Below are 20,347 nucleotides of genomic sequence, written 5' to 3' on the forward strand. Positions count from 1 at the left end.
GTTCGGAGTGTTTTCTCTTGACACTGGCTAATTCTTTCAGACTTATTTTTGTTTGTCCCATGTAGAATTGTTCATGGAACAGCCTTTCTAATTGGGTCCACGTGTATACTGAGTTTGCAGGCAAAGATGTAAACCAAGTAAACGCGTTTTTTGTTAAGGAACTAGGGAAATATTTTATTTTCAAATTTTCGTTACGGGCTATCTCCCCTGCCTCGATCAGGTAACGTGCCACATGTTCTATAGTGGACTCACTAGTGTCCCCTGAGAACTTTGTGAACTTAGGGACTTTCCACCTTGGTGGCAATTCTTCTTGCAGAATATATTCTGATAGTGGGGATGCGTAACTAGGCCTTTGTAAACCCATGTTCATCCCATTTTGTGCCATTATCGTTTCGACCATGGCTGCCAAATTATTTTCGACAGGCGGATTATTATACCGCATCCGTTGTTGCAATACAACATCCGCGTCCTGGCCTCTCTGGATTACTATCCTTCTAGGCTCTTGTGGAATGGGGATTTCGACACGAGGCTGTTCGACTACATCCTCTCGGTTTCTGACGTTCGTTTGAGGATTGTCTAACGGTATCTGGTTTATCGTAGGTTCTTCTTGGACCGCTACCGCTGGGTTATGAACCACTTGTTCTCTGTGTCGAGTTTGAGGGACTCCAAAGAAATCAGCAATGGGCGTCATTTGCGCTGCCAACACTTGGTTTGTTTGAGTGGTGTTCTGTATCAGTGGATTAAACACCGCTCCCATTTGTTGCGTCAACATTTGGACCATATCATGATTACTCTCGTCCATCTGCTGTCTAATCACTTGCGCCGAATTATTTGTTATCGGCGGCACGTAAAGTGGTTGTTGATTCAGTCTACTCACGTTTCCACCATATCCTGACCCTTGTAAGGGTGAAGACACGTTGGCCATCGAGTCTGAATATATTAACGGGGAGTTATGTAAATTTGCCATCACCGAAGTTGGCATTCCGAAGGGTTGTTCCCTACCAGGCGGAGGCATGGTGAAATTCGTTACAAAAGGCCTAGAAGTGTTTCCCACAGGGGGGGTGTCCCAATGGGCATTTGTTGTGCCCTGAAGGACGAACTAGGCGCGTTTTGTGACATCGAAACCGCTGGTATCGACCCCGCTGACGAAGGTACAGCCTCTGACACAGGGACCGATCCTATATTGCCTTCTGTCGAAGGGACAGGGTTAGATACTGGGATGGATTCGTTAGGATTATTTGGCTGGTTCGCCATTTTCCTTACTCTTGTTCTTTTAGGTATTTCTACTTCGGATACGGCTAATTTACCGCTTCTCAGTCTCATACAAATGAAGGACAGATTTTGACTAGCGATTATCTAACTTTCTAAATTTTTGCACAGTCCCACTGGGCGTGCCAATTTGTTCGCTGTGAATTTTGGCGAACAACCTCTGGTTTACCAAAACTTGTAGAATTGGGTCACTTGCAGGATCAACCACACAAATCCTAGGACATGTGCAAAATCTAGATGGTCTTGAAGATGTCTAAAATCACTTTCATATCTTTCATTTCTGTTCTCTAAGTGTTTTACGTCGAAATATGCTGATTACAATGTTAAGTGGATGTAGATTTAACAAGATAAAGTAAATGGCGGAAAATAACTGACGAAATGTAAAGTGTCGAAAAGGATAAAGTGCAGAAAGATAAATGACTGGAAAACATAAAAGAGATTTGTAAAGAACTTTGAACTTTATAAAATAAACTTTGAAGGAATTGGTGTTTGTTTACACATACATTTTCCAAATATGACTCTTTTCTCTCACACGGGTACTTTGAGTGTTTTCAGGAATTTTGTATAAGTAATCCTTCACACACTTTTTAGATAATAACTACCCTATATATACACAAATAACATAACTGTTATTAACGACTAAATCCTAAAACTATGACACATGGCTCTCCTCCTTTCGCCAGATGCTTCCACGCGTCTTCTGCCAAACGTCACAACCTTTTAAATTCAAATTTACTTTTAAGTCGAAATGACGTCTTCCTTCAGGATTTTTGTCGAATTATCAACATACTGCAATGTTCTCCCTATCTGTCAAAAGTGCTTTTCCTAGGTGCAAACATCTTTGTCGAAATGACGAAACTTCCATTTTGTCGAAGTGTCGAACCATACTTATTAATCAAATCGTTTCAACCCATGTCATCATTTGTCGAAAACATCATTTCTTACACCAAATCTCATGGCGTCGAAAACGCACGTATACACCTAGCCAATCCAATTGGCACCTCCATTCAAACTTTAAAAGGAGTCGCCAATTGAATTGGCGTCTCGTCCTAAAAGTGGGGTAGTTTGGGATTTTTTTTGAAACCAGGGGTATTTTGGGAATTTCCTTGAAAAATTGGATTATTTTGGTAAAAAAATCTATTAATTCCTTAAAGATAGACAATATTCTTGTAACTTAAATATCCTTTTGGTCTCAATTATTTATATGTGAGCATCATAGGTCCTAAATGAGATTGTCAACGAATTTTCCAAAAACAATGATTTTGAATTGTGGAGAATAACAAGGTGTATGAGGAAGAAATACGAAAGATGTATGTGAGAGATAAAGAAGGCAAGTTCTTGAAGGAGAAGACTATATTGGATGTCCAATAAATTGCTTCACATTTAACATTAGATGAGGTGGTAACAAGGTGAACAAATGTAGAATTAGCAACATAGTATAGAAAGGTAATGCTGGTTTTTGTTTTCTCCAAGAAATAAAATTACCTATTTTCAATTATTTTTTAGTTGCTTTTTTTTTGGGTAACAATTATGTTGAGTGTCTTCTAATGGAGCTAACGGAGCGGCGGATGGTCTGGTTATCTTCTGGAAGAAGGGTCTTTTAAACTTGAACTTTAGCTTCAAGGGCAAGGGGTTTGTTGGAGTCAACGCAGATTGTAAAGGCCAGAACTATTTCTTTCTAAATGTGTACTCTCCTTGTAATATAGAAGGGAAGACCATAACTCATTTAATATAATTTTTATTATTTTTTAAAAATCCATGTGGATTTTTTTATATTTAATTTATATTTTTTTTTTAAAAAAAATTACAAAAATGAATTAAAATATTTTAATTTTTTTCCATTTATATTTTGTGAATAACGAATTTCCTATCACACCTCTTTCCCTTCTTATTCCTTCATGGAATTCACCCCTACATAATCCTAATAACCTCCATGATAAACTTCGCTTGGGGCGCTGCTGAGAGTAATGGTTGTTGGTTATCCGTGTGTTGTTTTTGGTTGTATGACGATTCTTTCCGTGAAGCAGCCTTCTTCCAAGTTGGAAGTCTTTGGATTTCTTTCGTTCCTATTAGTTTTGATCTCTTTGAATCGCTTATGGAAGAACCGTGGAGATGAATGCATTTCCTTATGAAAATGTAGAAATTGTCTAATGTTGAAATAAGATATCATTGTGGTGAATGAATTGGTGGGTATGTATGGGAAAATTAGGAGAATGAAGGATGCATGTAATGTGTTTGATGGAGTGGTTGTGAGAAGTGTTTTGTCAGAATTATGCAGTATTATGAATGTAATGTGTTTGATCTCTTTGAATCGCTTCTTGATGTTATTAAGCAGGTTCCCAAATATGTAAAATTTATGAAAGAGTTATGCACATAAAAAGCATCCATTTAAATCATACAAAGAACAAGATTTGAGACTAATAACAAATTCTCATTTGTTTTATAGAGCAAGATTTCACACTTTCAACTTTGAGATCAAAATTCAAGCTTTCACATAAGAGTGTTAGCAAATCCAACATCTGTATCACTTGCGTTATATACTATGTCACGAAATGTAAAGCATTGAACTTGTTCTGTTTTGGGTTAACTTAAGTTAAAATCAAATTGATCAATATTAATTTTTCTTATACATAGATGTTTGCAAATTAATCATTCTGATAAATATAAAAATTGCATATTTGAAACAATGACTCTTTAGAACATCTCTCAATATATGTTGAGTTTCTCCATTTAGACCCATTCATCATATGAGATATGAAAATCCTTTTGATCATCTAGAAATACATTTGTATATAATAAAATTATAACAAAAGATAATCATTTAACACTTTACAATTGATTACACAAGAACAAAAATAAATAAAATAATTAATTTAATTATAAAATATTGAAACAGACCATTTAATGAATATCAATGGATTGTTTGTGATAAAGAAAGAAAGAATGTGTAGAATTAGTTGGCAGCACTGCAGATACGTCTAATGATTCCGGCGGATCCTGTTAATGGTTGAATATCTCCCATGTTTATCATAGAAGCTGCAAAATCAGATTTAAAAGCGGTAGGATTTTGGCTGTATTGAGAAACGATAGAATCCGTAGATCCACCGCTGAAAAGAACTTGGTCTGATTGTAGAAGACCCTTCTTTTGAATTAAATTCTTAAAGTAGTTGTTGTCAAAAGAATTTGGTGTGACCAAGTCGAGTGCTGCCAACTTCTGATTGTTTGAAGTGGAACTGGAAGATGGACAACCACGTTGGCGAGTGGTAGCGAATCCAGCATCTATGTCACTTGCATTGTTGTATATCCTATCACGAAATGTAAAGCATTGAGCTTGTCCGATTGTGTGGGCACCTAAGTTAGTTAAAATGAAATTGATTAATATAAGCAAATATGAAAATATGGATGTTTGAAACTAGTAATAAATTTACCAGATAGAGCAACCATGTCTTTGGCAGTGAGACCTTTAATAGTAAATTTAGATATAAGAGTTTGAAGATCGTCGGTAAAGAATGGAAGGTCCGTATTGGCCAAACTTTTGCTTGCCGTAGTAGAATCTCTTCTTCCAAGTTTCACTGTCCATGATGGACCACCTACCTGTAATTGTAAATATGAAATTATTAATATATAGTCATGAAATTATTAATAAGCATGCAATGCAAATTGTAAACTTACAGCGAATGATGCATCACGTGCGGCTACAGCTACTATGTCTGCACAAGACACAACTCCGGGACATACTTTCTCTACCTGTGATTTTGCATTATCAATGACTTGAAATCCTCTTGCTGAGTTAAGATTTGGAAGTGCAGTCTTTTCGCTCTCGATTGTGGTACTGTCATCTAGCAAAATGGATGCATCACAGCCCTGCACAAAGCAGTCATGAAAATGAAGGCGAATGAGAGATGCAGCCATGCGACGCTCTTTAGAGACAGCTGTACGAATGGCAGTTCTAATGGTGGTTAGTGCATCGGGGCATGTAGTGTCGTAAAATGTAGAAGACAACTGTGCATCACATATTGTGGCTAGCAGCACCAATATTGTAACAACAATTCTATAAGCCATGTAAGTGTTGATTGATGATTGAATTTCAGAAAATAATATATGAATGTTAGCAAGATGATTATGAAATGATCGATCATGCATATATATATATATATATAGTGTGTGTAATAGAAACTGCGAGAGAATGTTTCATGGTCACTCATGTCCGCTACCTTCAACGCGTTGCACTGCAAAGGTTTGCTAATTCGCTCCTCAACCTTTTCCATATTCACAATTCTGACCAATTCTCCCTTGGTTGGTTGGTTGACAAATAGTATTGTTTCTTGCCACTTCATCATCTCTACGTACATACTTTTCAATATAGCACCTTGAGACAAAATTGATTTTATCGACAACCATACTTTCACATATAGCACCTTGAGACAAAATTGATTTTTTAGAGACTATATTAAATACTCATTTTATTAAATCTGATGATAAGTCAAACAAGTTAAAATCTAAGATTGGTATAATTTCTAACAATTTATGAGAAAGTCTTCGGTTGACAGTTTCTCACAATGACAACCCAAATATTATTATTGTTTTCTTATTATTATGGGTAAAAATTCGTTAAAGATAGACAAGTTTCTTGTAATTAAAATATCCTTTCGATCTCAATTTGTTTATAAGTGAGCATCATAGGTTCTAAATGAGTTTGTCAACGAATTTTCCAAAGACAACGATTTTGAATTCAATAAAAATGTGTCGAACCATTGAACGGTGAGGCATTAATGCGGTATCGAAGTCTTCAGAAGTTTAATTCCCAGGTGGTTTGATACCGTGTTGTTAATCGTTGGCTGAATCGGACGCGGTCAGATGTAACTCTCGTCTCAGATCATATGTAGATTCCGAAGTTGACAAGAAGGTTTGGAAACTCATTTATAAGTTGGGAGTTTCAGGAGCGGATAATAGAGATGGATGCGAGAGATAGAAAAGGCAAGTGCTTGAGGAAGAAGACTATATCGGATGTCCAATGAATTGCTTCACATTCAATATAAGATGAGGTGGTAACAAGGTGAACTGACGTAGAATTACTAACATAATGTAGAAAGGTAACACTGATTTTTGTTTTTTCCACGAAACAAAATTACATATTTTCAATGATTTGTTAGCTGCTTCTTTTTGGGGTAAAAATTGTGTTGAGTCGTATGCTAATGAAGCTAACGGAGCGGAAGGTGGATTGGTTATCCTATGGAAGAAGGGTCTTTTAAGGAAAATTTACTTCATATCCATGCAGTTACACCAACACCCCTATATATTTTTAAAAATACCAAATTTACCCTTGTTTGTTTTTAACCAATTTACCATTTCACTTTTAACCGTTCAATTGAGACTTTCGAAAATTACACTATTCACCCTCATACCGGAACTCATTGGAAAAGATTTCCGGTATGTTTTTTTCCAAACCGGAAGACTTCATTAAAGACATTTAGTTTATTGCATAACGTGTTCCGGAAGACTTACTTGAAGAGTTCCAGTTCAGTTTTGAAAAAACAACGTTTCAGAACACTTATCATATGTGTTACGGTTAATAAAGTCACATACACTTAAAGTCTTTCACAAATACTTCCGGTATGTTATTTGTATGATCTGGAACTCTTCCTTGCAGACTTCCGGTTTACATTTTTAAAATTTTTTTGACTTTTTTTTAAATATTTTTTATTGTACATGTATGTAAATTCTTTCCCAAATATGTGTAGGTACTTCTGATGCTTTTTTAACCACTCAAAGATTTAAAACAGACACTGAAAAAGGTTCAAATCCATAATAAAGTAACTATGATCATCACTCGTTCAGATACTGAAACAGACAAGAGAGAGAGAGAAGTAACAAATTAATATTTGGTTGTGATAAAGGTGGGAAGTACAAGGATACTGATAGTGGAACCCAAAATGCGTCCAAAAAATACGGATGCCCATTTAAAATCAGGCCGACTCCGGCGAAAAATGAGTTTGGTTGGAAGATTGATGTAAAATATTGGGTCCATAATCATAGTTTACTTGATAGATTAGAAGGTCATTCCTTTGTTGGTAGGTTGACCACAAATGAGAAGCATCATATCGTTGATTTGACAAAGAGACATGTACCACCTAGACACATATTGCTTGCAAGAGATCTAGAGAATGTCACTCGGATTACGCAAATATACAAGCATAAGAGTATGATAGAAAAAGAGATAAGAGGTCCTATAAGTGATATACATAATTTGTTTAAGCTTATTAAGGATGCAGACTGTGTCAATCCGTGCATGACTTTCTTTTCTTTGACAAGTTCACAATCACCAAATGTCTCCATTTATTGCACTGGTTTTCTTAACCAAAATCATTGGGTTCAGGTACATATTTTATTTTAAATGACTTACTATTTTAATTATTTAACTTAGTTCACTTTATTAAATATATGTTGTAATTATTGTTATCAGGTAAACATGAAAGAGGGGTTTTCGTTGCCACCGGTCACATTAGATTGGAAGAAGTTTCGTTGTCCAGCAGCAACGACTTGGATGTTAGGATTTGCAAAACGTCTACAACATTGGAAATTACTTAGGCCTATATTAGCATGAATCTGTAATCAAAACATGAATATTATATTATAAATATTATATTATGAATATTATGTCAGTTTTAATACATTCAGTTCTAAAAGTTAATACATAAATCAATGTGAACAAGAAATATGCAAAGCTTCAAATAAATCAACAAACTACAGATCTTCCTCTTCGGCATTAACTTGTCTCAAATAACGATGAATCAATGTAGAAACACGAGCCCAATTAGGACCAGGTGGTCCTGCTTCGTAAACATGAACTGTCACCTGTGTTGGTCCATCATGATGGGGCGGGACCAAACGAGGATGCGAAACACAATAATACCACTATAGGTATCCATCTTCTATATCAGATGGAGTGGTGGTCAATGTTATTGGACGGATCACAGCAACAACGCTTTGATGGTAACAAATCCAATCAACATCAATATCATTAGTCATCATACAATCAGGAGGTGGGGATGGAACATACTGTCTGTACCCGGACTAACGTATACATCTGTCAGGAAAGTATGGAACAACTGTGTCAGCCCACTTCAAACACCCCCTGTACAGACATAACTCATCAAACTGACTTCATCCTCTATGATCCTTAAATGGACGCCATATGATGTCGATAGGTGTCAGCTCGTCCAAAATAGTTCACAAGTCATCCACCTTCAGGACTCCTTGCTTATATGATCATCTCATCCCTCGAGGAAGACCATAATTATCAACTGATTTCTAATTCTCTCCTCTTTTTCCAACAGTTGGAAAGTACTCGTGAATCCAGCACTGTTACAATATAAAAATATAATAAACAAAATAAATTAAATTAACATACTTTATAAAATTAATTAACACATAATAAACAAAATTAAATTAAATACATGTAGGAGAGTAGGATATCCACCGAGCTTCTTGCAACTGAACATGGACGTATCTCCAAAGGTAACTAATGCAGTTGCTCCCCAACTGTATCCCGGACATCTATCTAAGTTCGTAATCAGTAAGAGATATCGTGCCTCGACAAGTGTAAAAGTCTTGTCGGCAAAAATTACGGAACCCACCAACATCAACAAATATGCTCTAGTCGCATATGTCCATCTAGAAGCAGCTTTATGATGTACGAATAAATCGTATAACAACTCCACATTATAATAAGAACTCATGCAGCTACGAACATGTCCATGTGCCTCACTCTGTGACACTCCTAAGTAGTCAACAACAAGTTCAACAACAACTTCTTCAGTGACATCTTGAGGACTCCATAACACACCCCTGATGGGCAAGTGAAGCAGACAAGAGACGTCATCCAAAGTAATGCTCATCTCACCAAACGACATGTGAAATGAAGACGTCTCTAGATTCCATCTCTCCCCAAATGCGGATATAAAGTTTGTGTCTATCTTCGTTAAACTAGTTTTTTGGAGTGAATATAACCCAGACCTAGAAACCCAACTGTCCATCTGTTGTGGAAGAGCTAGTGGAACCCTCGATGTCAACTTAAGTCCGTGTCCAACAACCTTCAAATCTTTCTTCGGACCTATCTCCTGAAAACAATTAAAACACATGTTATAAAACACAATATAAAATATTCAAATATTACTCAATTAAAGCACATTTTTCCGATTAATGTTCAAAATCGTAAGTCTTGTACAAAGAGTTCTAGTATGTTGTTTGTGAACCGGAAGACTTACTCTATGAGTTCCGATTTACAATGGTAAAAATGTTGTTCTGAAAGTCTTGAAGCGAAAATGAAGTAAAAACCAATTTTTTTCAGAAATATAACCTATTTATGGGGTATGAGGTAAAATTTTCGTCTTTTAAACATGAAGTTTAGCTTCAGGGGCGAGGGGTTTGTTGGAGTCAATGTAGATTGTAAAGGCCAGAACTACTTCTTTCGAATGTGTATTCTCCTTGTAATATATAAGGGAATGTCATAACTTATTTAATTTAATTTTTATTATTCTTTTATAATCCACATGGATTTTATTTTATTTTATTTTTAAGTTTTAAAAAAATATTAATTTCTTTTTTAATTTTTTTCATTTATATTTTGTGAATGATGAATTTCCTCTCACACTCACACCATTCCCCACGCCTTTTTCCTTCTTCTTCCTCCATGAAATTCACCAATACATAATCCTAATAATCTCCATGATAAACTTTGTTCGGGGCACCGTTGAGAGTGTCGACTTTTGGTTATCCGTGTGTTGTTTTTAGTTGGATGACGATTCTTTTCGTGAAGCAACTTAAAGTGAACGAGGGTATTGCGTAATTAAATAAATTGATTTTTTAGAAAATTTATTAAATACTCATTTTATAAAATGTGATGATCAGTTAAACAAGTTAAAATCGAAGATTGTTATATCTTATTCGTCAGTCTTAGGCTGATTTATATAGTGAAGATACAATTATTACAATTGATTTTCTCCTTAATGGAGAATTAAGAAAAATAAAAGTAGTATTAAAGGCAATAATAAAACCGGAAATAATATATTTTCCAACACCCCCCTCAAGTTGGTGCATAGATATCTATCATGCCTAACTTGTCTATCAAATACTCAAAAGTAGGTCTTGCCAAACTTTTTATCAGGATATCTGCAGTTTTCTAACTTGAAATCACGAAGGGTAGACATATGATTCCCACATCTAACTTCTCCTTTATGAAGTGTCGATCAATATCGATATGCTTTGTTCTGTCATGTTGAACTGGATTATGAGCTATGCTAATAACATCTTTACTATTAGAGTATAATTTCAATGGAAGCTCAATTTTCATCTTAAGTTCTTCTAGGACTCTAAGGATCCATAATCCTTCACAAATACCTTGATACATATCTCTAAACTCGACCTCTGCACTACTCCTTGCTACAACTCCTTGTTTCTTGCTCCTCCATGTCACAAGATTACCCCAAACATATGCACAATATTTAGAGGTTGATCTTTTATCTGTGACTGAACCTTCCCAATCGACATCGATGAAGATAGACACATTTCTTTCACTAGTCTTAAAAAATAAACCCTTTCCATGATTTCCTTTCAAATATCTCAGTATCCTATAGACTGCCTCAAGATGTTCCTCGAAAGGAGAATGCCTAAATTGACTCACTACACTAACTGAGAAAGCAATATCAGGTTGCATGTGTGATAAATAGATCAGTTTCCGAACCAGACTTTGATATCTCCCAGTATCAACAGAAACATTACCTTCTCCCCAAAGTTTAGCATTAGGATCCATAGGGGTATCTGCAGGACGACATCCACTCATTCATGTTTCTTTCAACAAGTTTAGAATGTATTTCTGCTGTGAAACCACAATACCATCTTTGACCGAGCAACCTCCATACCTAGAAAATATCTCATGAATCCCAAGTCCTTGATTTCAAAGTCTACTGCCAATTTCTCTTTTAAGCTTGCCATGTCCACTGTATCGTCTCCAGTAAGGGCAATATTATAAACATAAACAATCAAGACAACAACTTTCCCATCGTGGGAGAACTTTGTGAACAAGGTGTGGTCAGCCTGTCCTTGGATGTACCCTTGTTTCTTCATGGATTGAGTGAATTTTTCAAACCAAGCTCTAGGGGACTGCTTTAATCCATACAAAGACGTATTTAGTTTGCACACATTTGATCCAAATTTATTTTCAAAGCCAGGAGGAATGTCCATATAAACTTCTTCTTCTAGATCGCCATTAAGAAAGGCATTTTTAACATCTAACTGATGCAAAGGCCAATCCATGTTAGCAGCAAGAGACAAAAGAATTCTGACAGTGTTCAATTTTGCAATAGGAGAAAATGTCTCTGAGTAATCAATACCGTAGGTCTGAGTAAAGCCTTTAGCCACCAAGCGAGACTTGTACCTTTTAATTGACCCATCTAAATTATAATTCACAATAAACACCCATTTACATCCAACTCTCTTCTTGCCATCTGGTAATGACATAACACTTCAAGTTTTATTCTTTTCAAGAGCTTTCATCTCCTCAAGTACAACTTCCATCCACTTTGGAATTTCTAGAGCAACCTGTCACTACGCCAAAAACTGGAATAGACAGCGCACCTTAGAGGGCGCTTTATTACAAAAGCGCTCTCTAAAGTGAAGCGAAAAAATAAGGAGCAATAGACAGCGCACTTTAGAGGGCGCTTTTGTAATAAAGCGCCCTCTAAGGTGAAGCGAAAAAATAAGGAGGAGATAGAGGGACAACAATACATGGCGCTTTTTAGAAAGCGCCCTCTAAGGTTACCCTTAGAGGGCGCTTTTAATAAGCGCCGTCTTAGGCCCCCTTTAGAGGGCGCTTTTTTTCCACAAGCGCCCTCTAAGGTCCCCTTTAGTAAACATTAAAATTATAACATACTGCACGTTTTGTTATTTCACTCTCTGTTATTTTCGTTCTTTTTCACGTTAGGGTTCTAAGGCGTTCTCCTTCCACCTCTGTTAGATCTACGACGTTTCCTCCTTCTACCAATCAAAGGTACACGATGCATACATTATTACTTGCACTATTGCTTTGTTTTAGCTTTGCCCCGTTTCAGTTTTATGTTATTGTTGTTTATGCTACGTTTGTTTCGACCTGTAAAGTTTCAATATTCATAGTCATTTAAATAGTTTGGGTTTATTAGGCAATTGACGGTTGGTTTTTAAATTGCTGAATTTGATATCGCTATGAATCACATTCAAAGACTGTTGTTAGGGTTCGGCTATGGTTGCATTATAGAGACAGTAGAAACCTTTGATTCTAGTAACTTAGCGTACATAGCGTAGCTAGTAACTTAAGAAGTTTAGGTATGGATGTTATTTGATAGAGTAAATGGAGACATGAATGCCCTGCACAGAGTATCTTCTGAAATTGGTTTCTCTTCTGAAATTTTTTTTTGTTTATTCTAATTAGTAATGGATAATACATGGATGTCTTCCAATCGATTGTCGAGAGAGTACGAGAATGGGGTATCAGAATTCATTAAGTTTGCCGTTGCGCACGCTGAAGACCCCAGTAGAATGATATGTCCTTGCTTGGGTTGTTGTTATGGGAAACGGGTTGACGCAGTTCAGTTGACATCGCATCTAATGAGGCATGGAATTGATCGAAGTTATACATGTTGGAATTTGCATGGTGAGAAAAGTAACGAGAATGTTGAACCGGGGGATAGTACGACCTATGCCTCAAACTATAGTGGCGCAGATACATACGATTGTGATCGAGTTGAAGATATTGCAGAAGCACTTGAAGGAGATCTTAAGGATTGTCCCGAAATGTTTGAGAGGTTGGTAAGTGATGCAGAGAAACCTTTGTATGATGGTTGCACTAAATTCACAAGATTGTCTGCGGTATTAAAGTTGTACAACTTAAAGGCGGGCAATGGATGGTCGGATAAAAGTTTCACAGAGTTATTAGCCCTTTTGAAAGATATGCTTCCTGAGGATAATGTTCTTCCCAATCGAACATATGAGACCAAAAAGATGTTGTGCTCTATTGGCATGAGCTATGATAAGATACATGCATGTCCAAACGATTGCGTTTTGTTTCGAAATGAGTATGCATCGTTAAATAAGTGTCCTAAATGCGGTGTCTCGCGATATAAGAACAAGTTGTCTCCAGCAAAAGTCTTGTGGTAATTTCCTGTTATTCCGAGATTTAGACGCATGTTTCGTAGTGAAACCGATTCAAGACACTTGACCTGGCATGCAGATGAAAGAATTATAGATGGAAAGTATCGACATCCGGCAGATTCACCACAGTGGTTGAAATATGATAATGATTATCCTGAATTTGGAGAAGAATCAAGAAACCTTCGCTTGGCATTATCTACTGATGGAATGAACCCACACGGTATCCAGAGTATCTCACACAGTACATGGCCTGTGATTATTATGATTTATAACCTACCTCCATGGCTATGTATGAAGCGTAAGTACATGATGTTGTCTATGTTGATTTCTGGACCTAAACAACCAGGGAATGACATAGACGTGTACTTGAAGCCCTTAATCGAAGATTTAAAGATTTTGTGGGAGACCGGTGTGGAGGTTTATGATGGATATAGGAAAGAAAGTTTCAACTTGAGGGCGATGTTGTTTGGCACAATTAATGATTTTCCAGCATACGGAAATCTATCAGGGTATAGCATAAAAGGTCAATGTGCGTGTCCTATTTGTGAAGATAAAACAGATTGGAAGCGCTTGGAGTTTGGTCAGAAGAATGTCTTTCTCGGTCATCGGAGATTCTTAAATTCAAATCATCACTACCGTGGATGGAGAAAGGCGTTCAATGGAGAGACAGAACAAGGCAGAGCTCCACCTATATTGACGGGTGATCAAATTTTTAAAAAGGTGAAAGATTTGGATACTCAGTTTGGCAAGCCTTTTGCCCACACACTTGTCAAAAGTGGGTGGAAGAAGAGGTCAGTTTTTTTTGAATTGCCGTATTGGAAGTCCTTGTATGTGAGACATTTTCTTGATGTTATGCATATTGAAAAAAATGTATTTGAAAGTGTTATTGGCACGTTACTCAATATACAAGGAAAGTCTAAGGATGGCCTTAAGGCAAGAAAGGACTTGATAGCGATGGGAATAAGAACTGAATTAGGACCCTTGAAGAAAGGAAAACGAACATATCTACCGCCTGCTGCTTATACTCTATCTAGAAAGGAGAAAAAAACATTGTGTAAGTTTCTAAGTGAAGTTAAAGTTCCAGAAGGGTACTCTTCAGATATTAGAAGACTTGTGTCTATGAAAGACCTCAAGTTAAAGAGTTTAAAGACCCATGATTGCCATGTTATAATGGAACATTTTCTCCCAATAGGTATACGTTCTATTCTTCCAGAAAAAGTAAGAAGCTCTATAACTAAGTTGTGTTCTTTCTTCAAGTCAATTTGCAGTAAGGTGATCAATCCTGCGATCTTACCAATGTTGCAAAAAGAAATCGTTATTACTTTGTGTGAGCTTGAAATGTTTTTTCCTCCATCATTTTTTGACATAATGGTATATCTAGTTGTTCATCTTGTGAAAGAGACACAATTGTGTGGACCAGCTTATATGAGATGGATGTACCCTGTTGAACGTTATATGAAAATATTAAAAGGGTACGTGAAGAACCGAAGTCGACCAGAAGATTGTATGGTTGAAAGATACATTGTTGAAGAAGCGATTGAGTTTTGTACTGAATATTTGTCTAATGTTCAGTCAATCGGACTCCCCAAGTCTCAGCTTGTCGAAAAGAAAGAAGGAAAAAATCTAATTGGAAATAAAATCGTGGCAGTATCAAGGGTCGAACGGGATCAAGTGCATTTGTATGTTCTGCACAATGAGAATGAGGTTGAGCCGTATGTTGAAATTCACAAGGATATTCTCCGAGGTTTAAATCCCAATAGAAATGAAAATTGGATAGTACGAGAGCACAATCGATGTTTTATACCTTGGTTTAAGGATCATATTTATTCAAAGTATTATTCAGATCCCGCTTCAATAACAGAAAGGTTGAGATGCTTAGCATATGGTCCAAGTTTCCATGTTTTTTCTTATAGCGCATACGCGATTAATGGATACACATTTTATACCAAAGAACAAGATGATAAAACTACTATGCAGAATAGTGGTGTCACCGTGGTAGCTGAAGCAATGCACATATCAAGTGTGAAGGACTTAAACCCCAAATTTGCAAATCTGTCGTATTTTGGTGTTATCGAGCGCATTTGGGTGTTTGATTATGAGAAGTTTCAGATTCCTATATTTGGTTGCAAGTGGGTTGAAAATAATAACGGCATTCGAATGGATAAGTCAGGATTTTTGCAAGTGGATCTTAATAGGGTGGGATACAAAGATGAGTCTTTTATTCTAGCCTCTCAAGCTAGACAAGTGTTCTATGTCAATGATCCGAAAAGTACGAAATGGTCTATAGTTCTTTTTTCCAACAAAGTAATTGATGAAAACACTGGAGATCAAGGGGATATTGATGTTGAGATTGAATCGTTTACCAGAAATGATCAAGATGAGAAATGTAGAACATATTCCAACCAAGAAAAGAAAGAGAACTTAGTGAAAAAGGTACAGGTCAAATGATTTTAATTATTTTCTTTATTACAGATAAAATGACTTTTATGATTTTAATTGTTTTTACACTTGTCATCTGATTTTAATTGTTTTCTTTATTACAGGTAAAATGGCTATTATGAAGTCAATCATTCGTGCAAGGGGCAAGGGATACTTGAAAGTATCAATTGATATTTGTTTAGATGGAGATGTTCCATTGTCGTCAAGCCTCATTCGCGTAGATGATGATGCTGGATATTTGAAAGTATCCCTCTACGACAATGAAACATGTCCATCTAAACAAATATCAACTCTATCTTCAAAAGATAAGGGACCAAAAAAATAAGCGGATTACGCAGCAAATCGAGTCAGTTGCATAAAAAAAAGGTATAAACACAATTATATGATATTTATGCATAGAAAATGTTAATTCTTGATCTTATACTTCACCTAACTAATTTTATGATATTTTAGGTTCATGCTATTGATAACAAAAAGAGGTTGTTGCTAAGAAGACTGCTGCTAGCAAAAAAAACATACATCTCAGAGATGCTTTTGCTACTTAGTTTTATTTCTTTTTAAGTTATGAATTGGTTGTATATTTAGAATCTTTAGAAGTTAAACGATTATATATCAGTGGATTGTTGTATATGTATGGATTGTTGTATATAAGGCTTGTTCAATGCAATGTGTGAAAAAGGGCTTCAAATTATACAGTTTTGGGTGTACTGCTTCAATATACAGGTTGTCTAAAATAAATAAAAAAATATAGCGCTTTTTAAAAAAAAAAATTTAAATAACCACCCACTTTAGAGGGCGCTTCCCAAAATAAGCGCCTTCTAAACCCTTTAAATTTCCACTTTAGAGGGCGCTTTCCAGTAAAAGCGCCCTCTAAACCCTTAAAAGTTTCCACTTTAGAGGGCGCTTTCTAGGAAAAGCGCCCTCTAAACCCTTAAATGTTTCCACTTTAGAGGGCGCTTTCTTTAAAAAGCGCCCTCTAAAGTGGCCCTTAAAGGGCTTAAAGAGCCACTTTAGACAGCGCTTTCACTAGGAAAAAAAGCGCTCTCTTTACCTATGCAAGCGCCAGATTAGAGGGCGCTTTAAAGCGCTGTTATAGGCCAAAAAAGCGCCCTCTTTTCCCTTATTTGGCGTAGTGTGTATACTTTTTGGAATTTCTACACTAGACAATTTTGAAGTGAAGGCATACATAAATGAAAACAAATTTGAATATGATATAAAATTGGACATGGGATGTTTAGTGCAAGATCTGACAGGTTTTCTAATGGAAACATGATCATCTATATCCGGATACAAAATACGAATCTAAAAAACAAAGATAGACTTACCTTCCCTTTTGTTAGGAAGTTGATCATTCCCCGATTCAGATTCCCGGTAGTGTTGAGATGTGGATTGGTCATTTCCTTTATGGTGCTTTTTCATAAAAATCTTTCCTTTCCAAGTCCTGTTTCCTAATTCAAATTTGTTTTGGTGAAATGACTCATTATTTTGTGGCATTTCAATTAGATCATCATTATCATCGTTTTCAGGATTCTCATTGTTTTCTACAGGAGAAAATGTAGGCTCGGATTCACAAGGTTCCTTACTCATAACAGGAGTAGAATCAGATAAAGAATCATGGCCATTTTCTACTGGTGCAGGAGTAAAAATCTCAGAATTTTGTGATGTTGGGTAAGATAAGTTATTTAAAATCCCATGCCCTAAATTAAAACGAGTCTTCGTTTATCTCCCCCCGTTGAAGATGAGTGTCATCAAAAAAAGATTTATTTTCAAAGAATGTAACATCCATAGTGACAAACATTTTCTTATTTTTTGGATCAAAAAATTAATACCTTTTTGGGTTTGATTTGACCTCAAAGCAACTCGATCTGAGTTGCTTCGAATTGACCTCAAAGCAACTCGGTCTTGTTGCCTATATTGGTAGGACTTCAGACAACCAAAGATCAAGAAGAATTATGGAGAATTGAGTGAGAATCGAAGAGATGAAAATTTCTGGAAAACACCATCAATGCAGGTCTGTATAGACTCGATCTTGCTTCCACTTTCTCTTGATCTTGCTCAGGACACTTGGAGGAATGGAAATGAATCAATAAAAGGTACAGGACTCTTGGAGATTTGAATCTCAAAACAGTGAGATTCAAACTCAATTTCCAAAGGAAATTCTCAAGGTTATCCTTTGAATGAAAGGGTTTTGGAGATTGGGATTCAAATTTGGCGCACATGGTCCTTAATTTTGATCACAAGGGTCTCTATTTATAGCCATATGATTGCTAAATGCACACTTGAAATCAAAGCTCCAAAAATAGAAATGTACATTGCATGGGTGCATGGGCGTGTGATAGGCCCATGTAATCATCTCTTAAGGTCCAAAAACAAGTACAAACATTGTTGAAGTCACATTGGTAAGCCATGCAATTGTGTATGAAAGTTTCAAGTTCACTTGTGCCAAATGGTCGTCCATGTTCAAGCCATGCGCAAGTCACTCATACTTTGTCCAAATGGGATGAAATGGGACTTTTTGGAAAGGTTAGATCAATAGGAACAACTTTTATGTTGGACACTTTTTAATTTGAAGCTTGGATAATGATTAATTTTGAGGTGGAAGTTGGGAAAATCAAACATGTCAAAAAAAAAATCTAAGTGTCAAGCCATATGTTCACTTATTCCAACTTGGCTAACTTTTTATGTGAGCTTCAAATGAAAAAGGTTCCTTCATCAAAATTGTATCTATCTGAAAGTAATTCAAAATGGTTACAAACTTGACCTCATTTGGATTTAATATGAAGGAGTTATGCATTTTTTAAACCCTAGATGTGAGCCTGAGATCAATGGTGAGCACATGCCCTACCTACAATAGAGTTAGTTTATACAAAGACATATTTTTGGTATTTTGGTTAGTAAAGATGATAAAATACAAAGTATAATACAATCAAATATGCTTGGTGATCTTTCCCAATGCAAACCCAATGAATGAGGGGTAAGGAGGATCCAAGATGTGATCCCAATGCCAATGCATATGATGAGATAGCATGAGGGATCTTAGGGTTAAAATTGGGGTCTTACAAACCTTATTTCATTGATTTGATCATATTTTAAAATTTATATTTACATGCAGAAAAAGTATTTCATGAACAACCATACTTTCACATATAGCATCTTGAGACATAATTGTTTTTAGAGAAATTGATGTAATATGTAACACTTCTATTTTTTTTCTTATGAAGTGGACGACTGTATCGTGTAATAAAAAAATGTTTTTTTAGAGACTTTTTTAAATACTCATTTTATTAAATCTGATGATCAGTCAAACAAGTTAAAATCGAATATTGGTAAAATTTATAACAATTTATTAGAAAGTCTTACGTTGATAGTTTCAGACAATGACTGCCAAATATTATTATTGATTTCTTATTATTATGGGTAAAAATTCGTTAAAGATAGGCAAGTTTCTTGTAACTTAAATATCCTTTCAACCTCAATTAGTTTATAAGTGAGCATCATAAGTTCTAAATGAGCTTGTCAAAGAATTTTCCAAAGACAACGATTTTGAATTTAATTAAAATGTGTTGAACCATTGGATGGTGAGGCATTAATGCGGTATCGAAGTGTTCAGAACTTTAATTCCGAGGTGGTTTTATTGTGTGTTATAAATCGTTGGATGAATCGGACTGGGTCAGATGTAACTCTCGTCTCAGGTCAGATATGGATTCTGAAGTTGACAAGAAGTTTTGGAAGCTTATTTAGAAGTTAGGGATTTTAAGGGCGGATAATAACGAGGTGTTTGAGGAAGAAATATGAAAGGTGGATGCGAGAGATAGAGAATGCAAGTGCTTGAGCGAGAAGACTATATTGGGTGTCCAATGAATTCTTTTTCGGTAACCTTATTTCATTGATTTTATCATATTTTCACATTTATATTTACATCTAGAAAAAGTATTTCTTGGACAACCATACTTTCTCATATAGCATCTTGAGACATAACCTTTTTTTTAGAGAAATTGATGTAATATGTAACACTTATATTTATTTTTTCTTTTAAAGTGGACGACTGTATCGCGTAATAAAAAAATTTATTTTTTAGACACTTTTTAAAATACTCATTTTATTAAATCCGGTGATCAGTCAAACGAGTTAAAATCGAATATTGGTATAATTTATAACAATTTATGAGAAGGTCTTATGTATATAATTTCTCACAATGGTTGTCCAAATATTATTATTGTTTTCTTATTATTATGGGTTAAAATTCATTAAAGATAGGCAAGTTTCTTGTAACTTAAATATCATTTCAGCCTCAATTAGTTTATAAGTGTGCATTATATGTTCTAAATGAGCTTGTCAAAGAATTTTGCAAAGACAACAATTTTGAATTTAAAAAAATGTGTTAAACCATTGAACGGTGAGGCATTAATGCGGTATCGAAGTCATCGGAAGTTTAATTCCTAGGTGGTTTGATACT

General features: G+C 35.7%; 1 protein-coding gene across 1 annotated transcript; it reads right to left on the reverse strand.

Annotated features, from left to right (window-relative positions):
* Positions 1 to 3,962: 3,962 nt before the first annotated feature.
* On the reverse strand, positions 3,963 to 5,377 carry LOC127112039 (lignin-forming anionic peroxidase). The gene is made up of 3 exons (XM_051046232.1): positions 4,942 to 5,377; positions 4,698 to 4,863; positions 3,963 to 4,620 (listed from the first exon to the last, which is right to left on the reverse strand). Exons 1-3 carry the CDS (start codon positions 5,329 to 5,331, stop codon positions 4,223 to 4,225), a joined length of 954 nt encoding a protein of 317 aa, XP_050902189.1. The 5' UTR covers positions 5,332 to 5,377; the 3' UTR covers positions 3,963 to 4,222.
* Between the last annotated feature and the right edge of the window lie 14,970 nt (positions 5,378 to 20,347).

This window comes from Lathyrus oleraceus, unplaced genomic scaffold (assembly GCF_024323335.1).
Source record: "Lathyrus oleraceus cultivar Zhongwan6 unplaced genomic scaffold, CAAS_Psat_ZW6_1.0 chrUn0023, whole genome shotgun sequence".
Taxonomy (NCBI): Eukaryota; Viridiplantae; Streptophyta; class Magnoliopsida; order Fabales; family Fabaceae; genus Lathyrus; species Lathyrus oleraceus.

Coding starts and splice junctions, on each gene's coding strand:
- LOC127112039 (XM_051046232.1), bottom strand. CDS start 5,331: ATGGCTTATAGAATTGTTGTTACAATATTGGTGCTGCTAGCCACAATA. Junction 4,864..4,941: donor CACGTGATGCATCATTCGCT/GTAAGTTTACAA, acceptor TTACAATTACAG/GTAGGTGGTCCATCATGGAC. Junction 4,621..4,697: donor AGACATGGTTGCTCTATCTG/GTAAATTTATTA, acceptor TAACTAACTTAG/GTGCCCACACAATCGGACAA.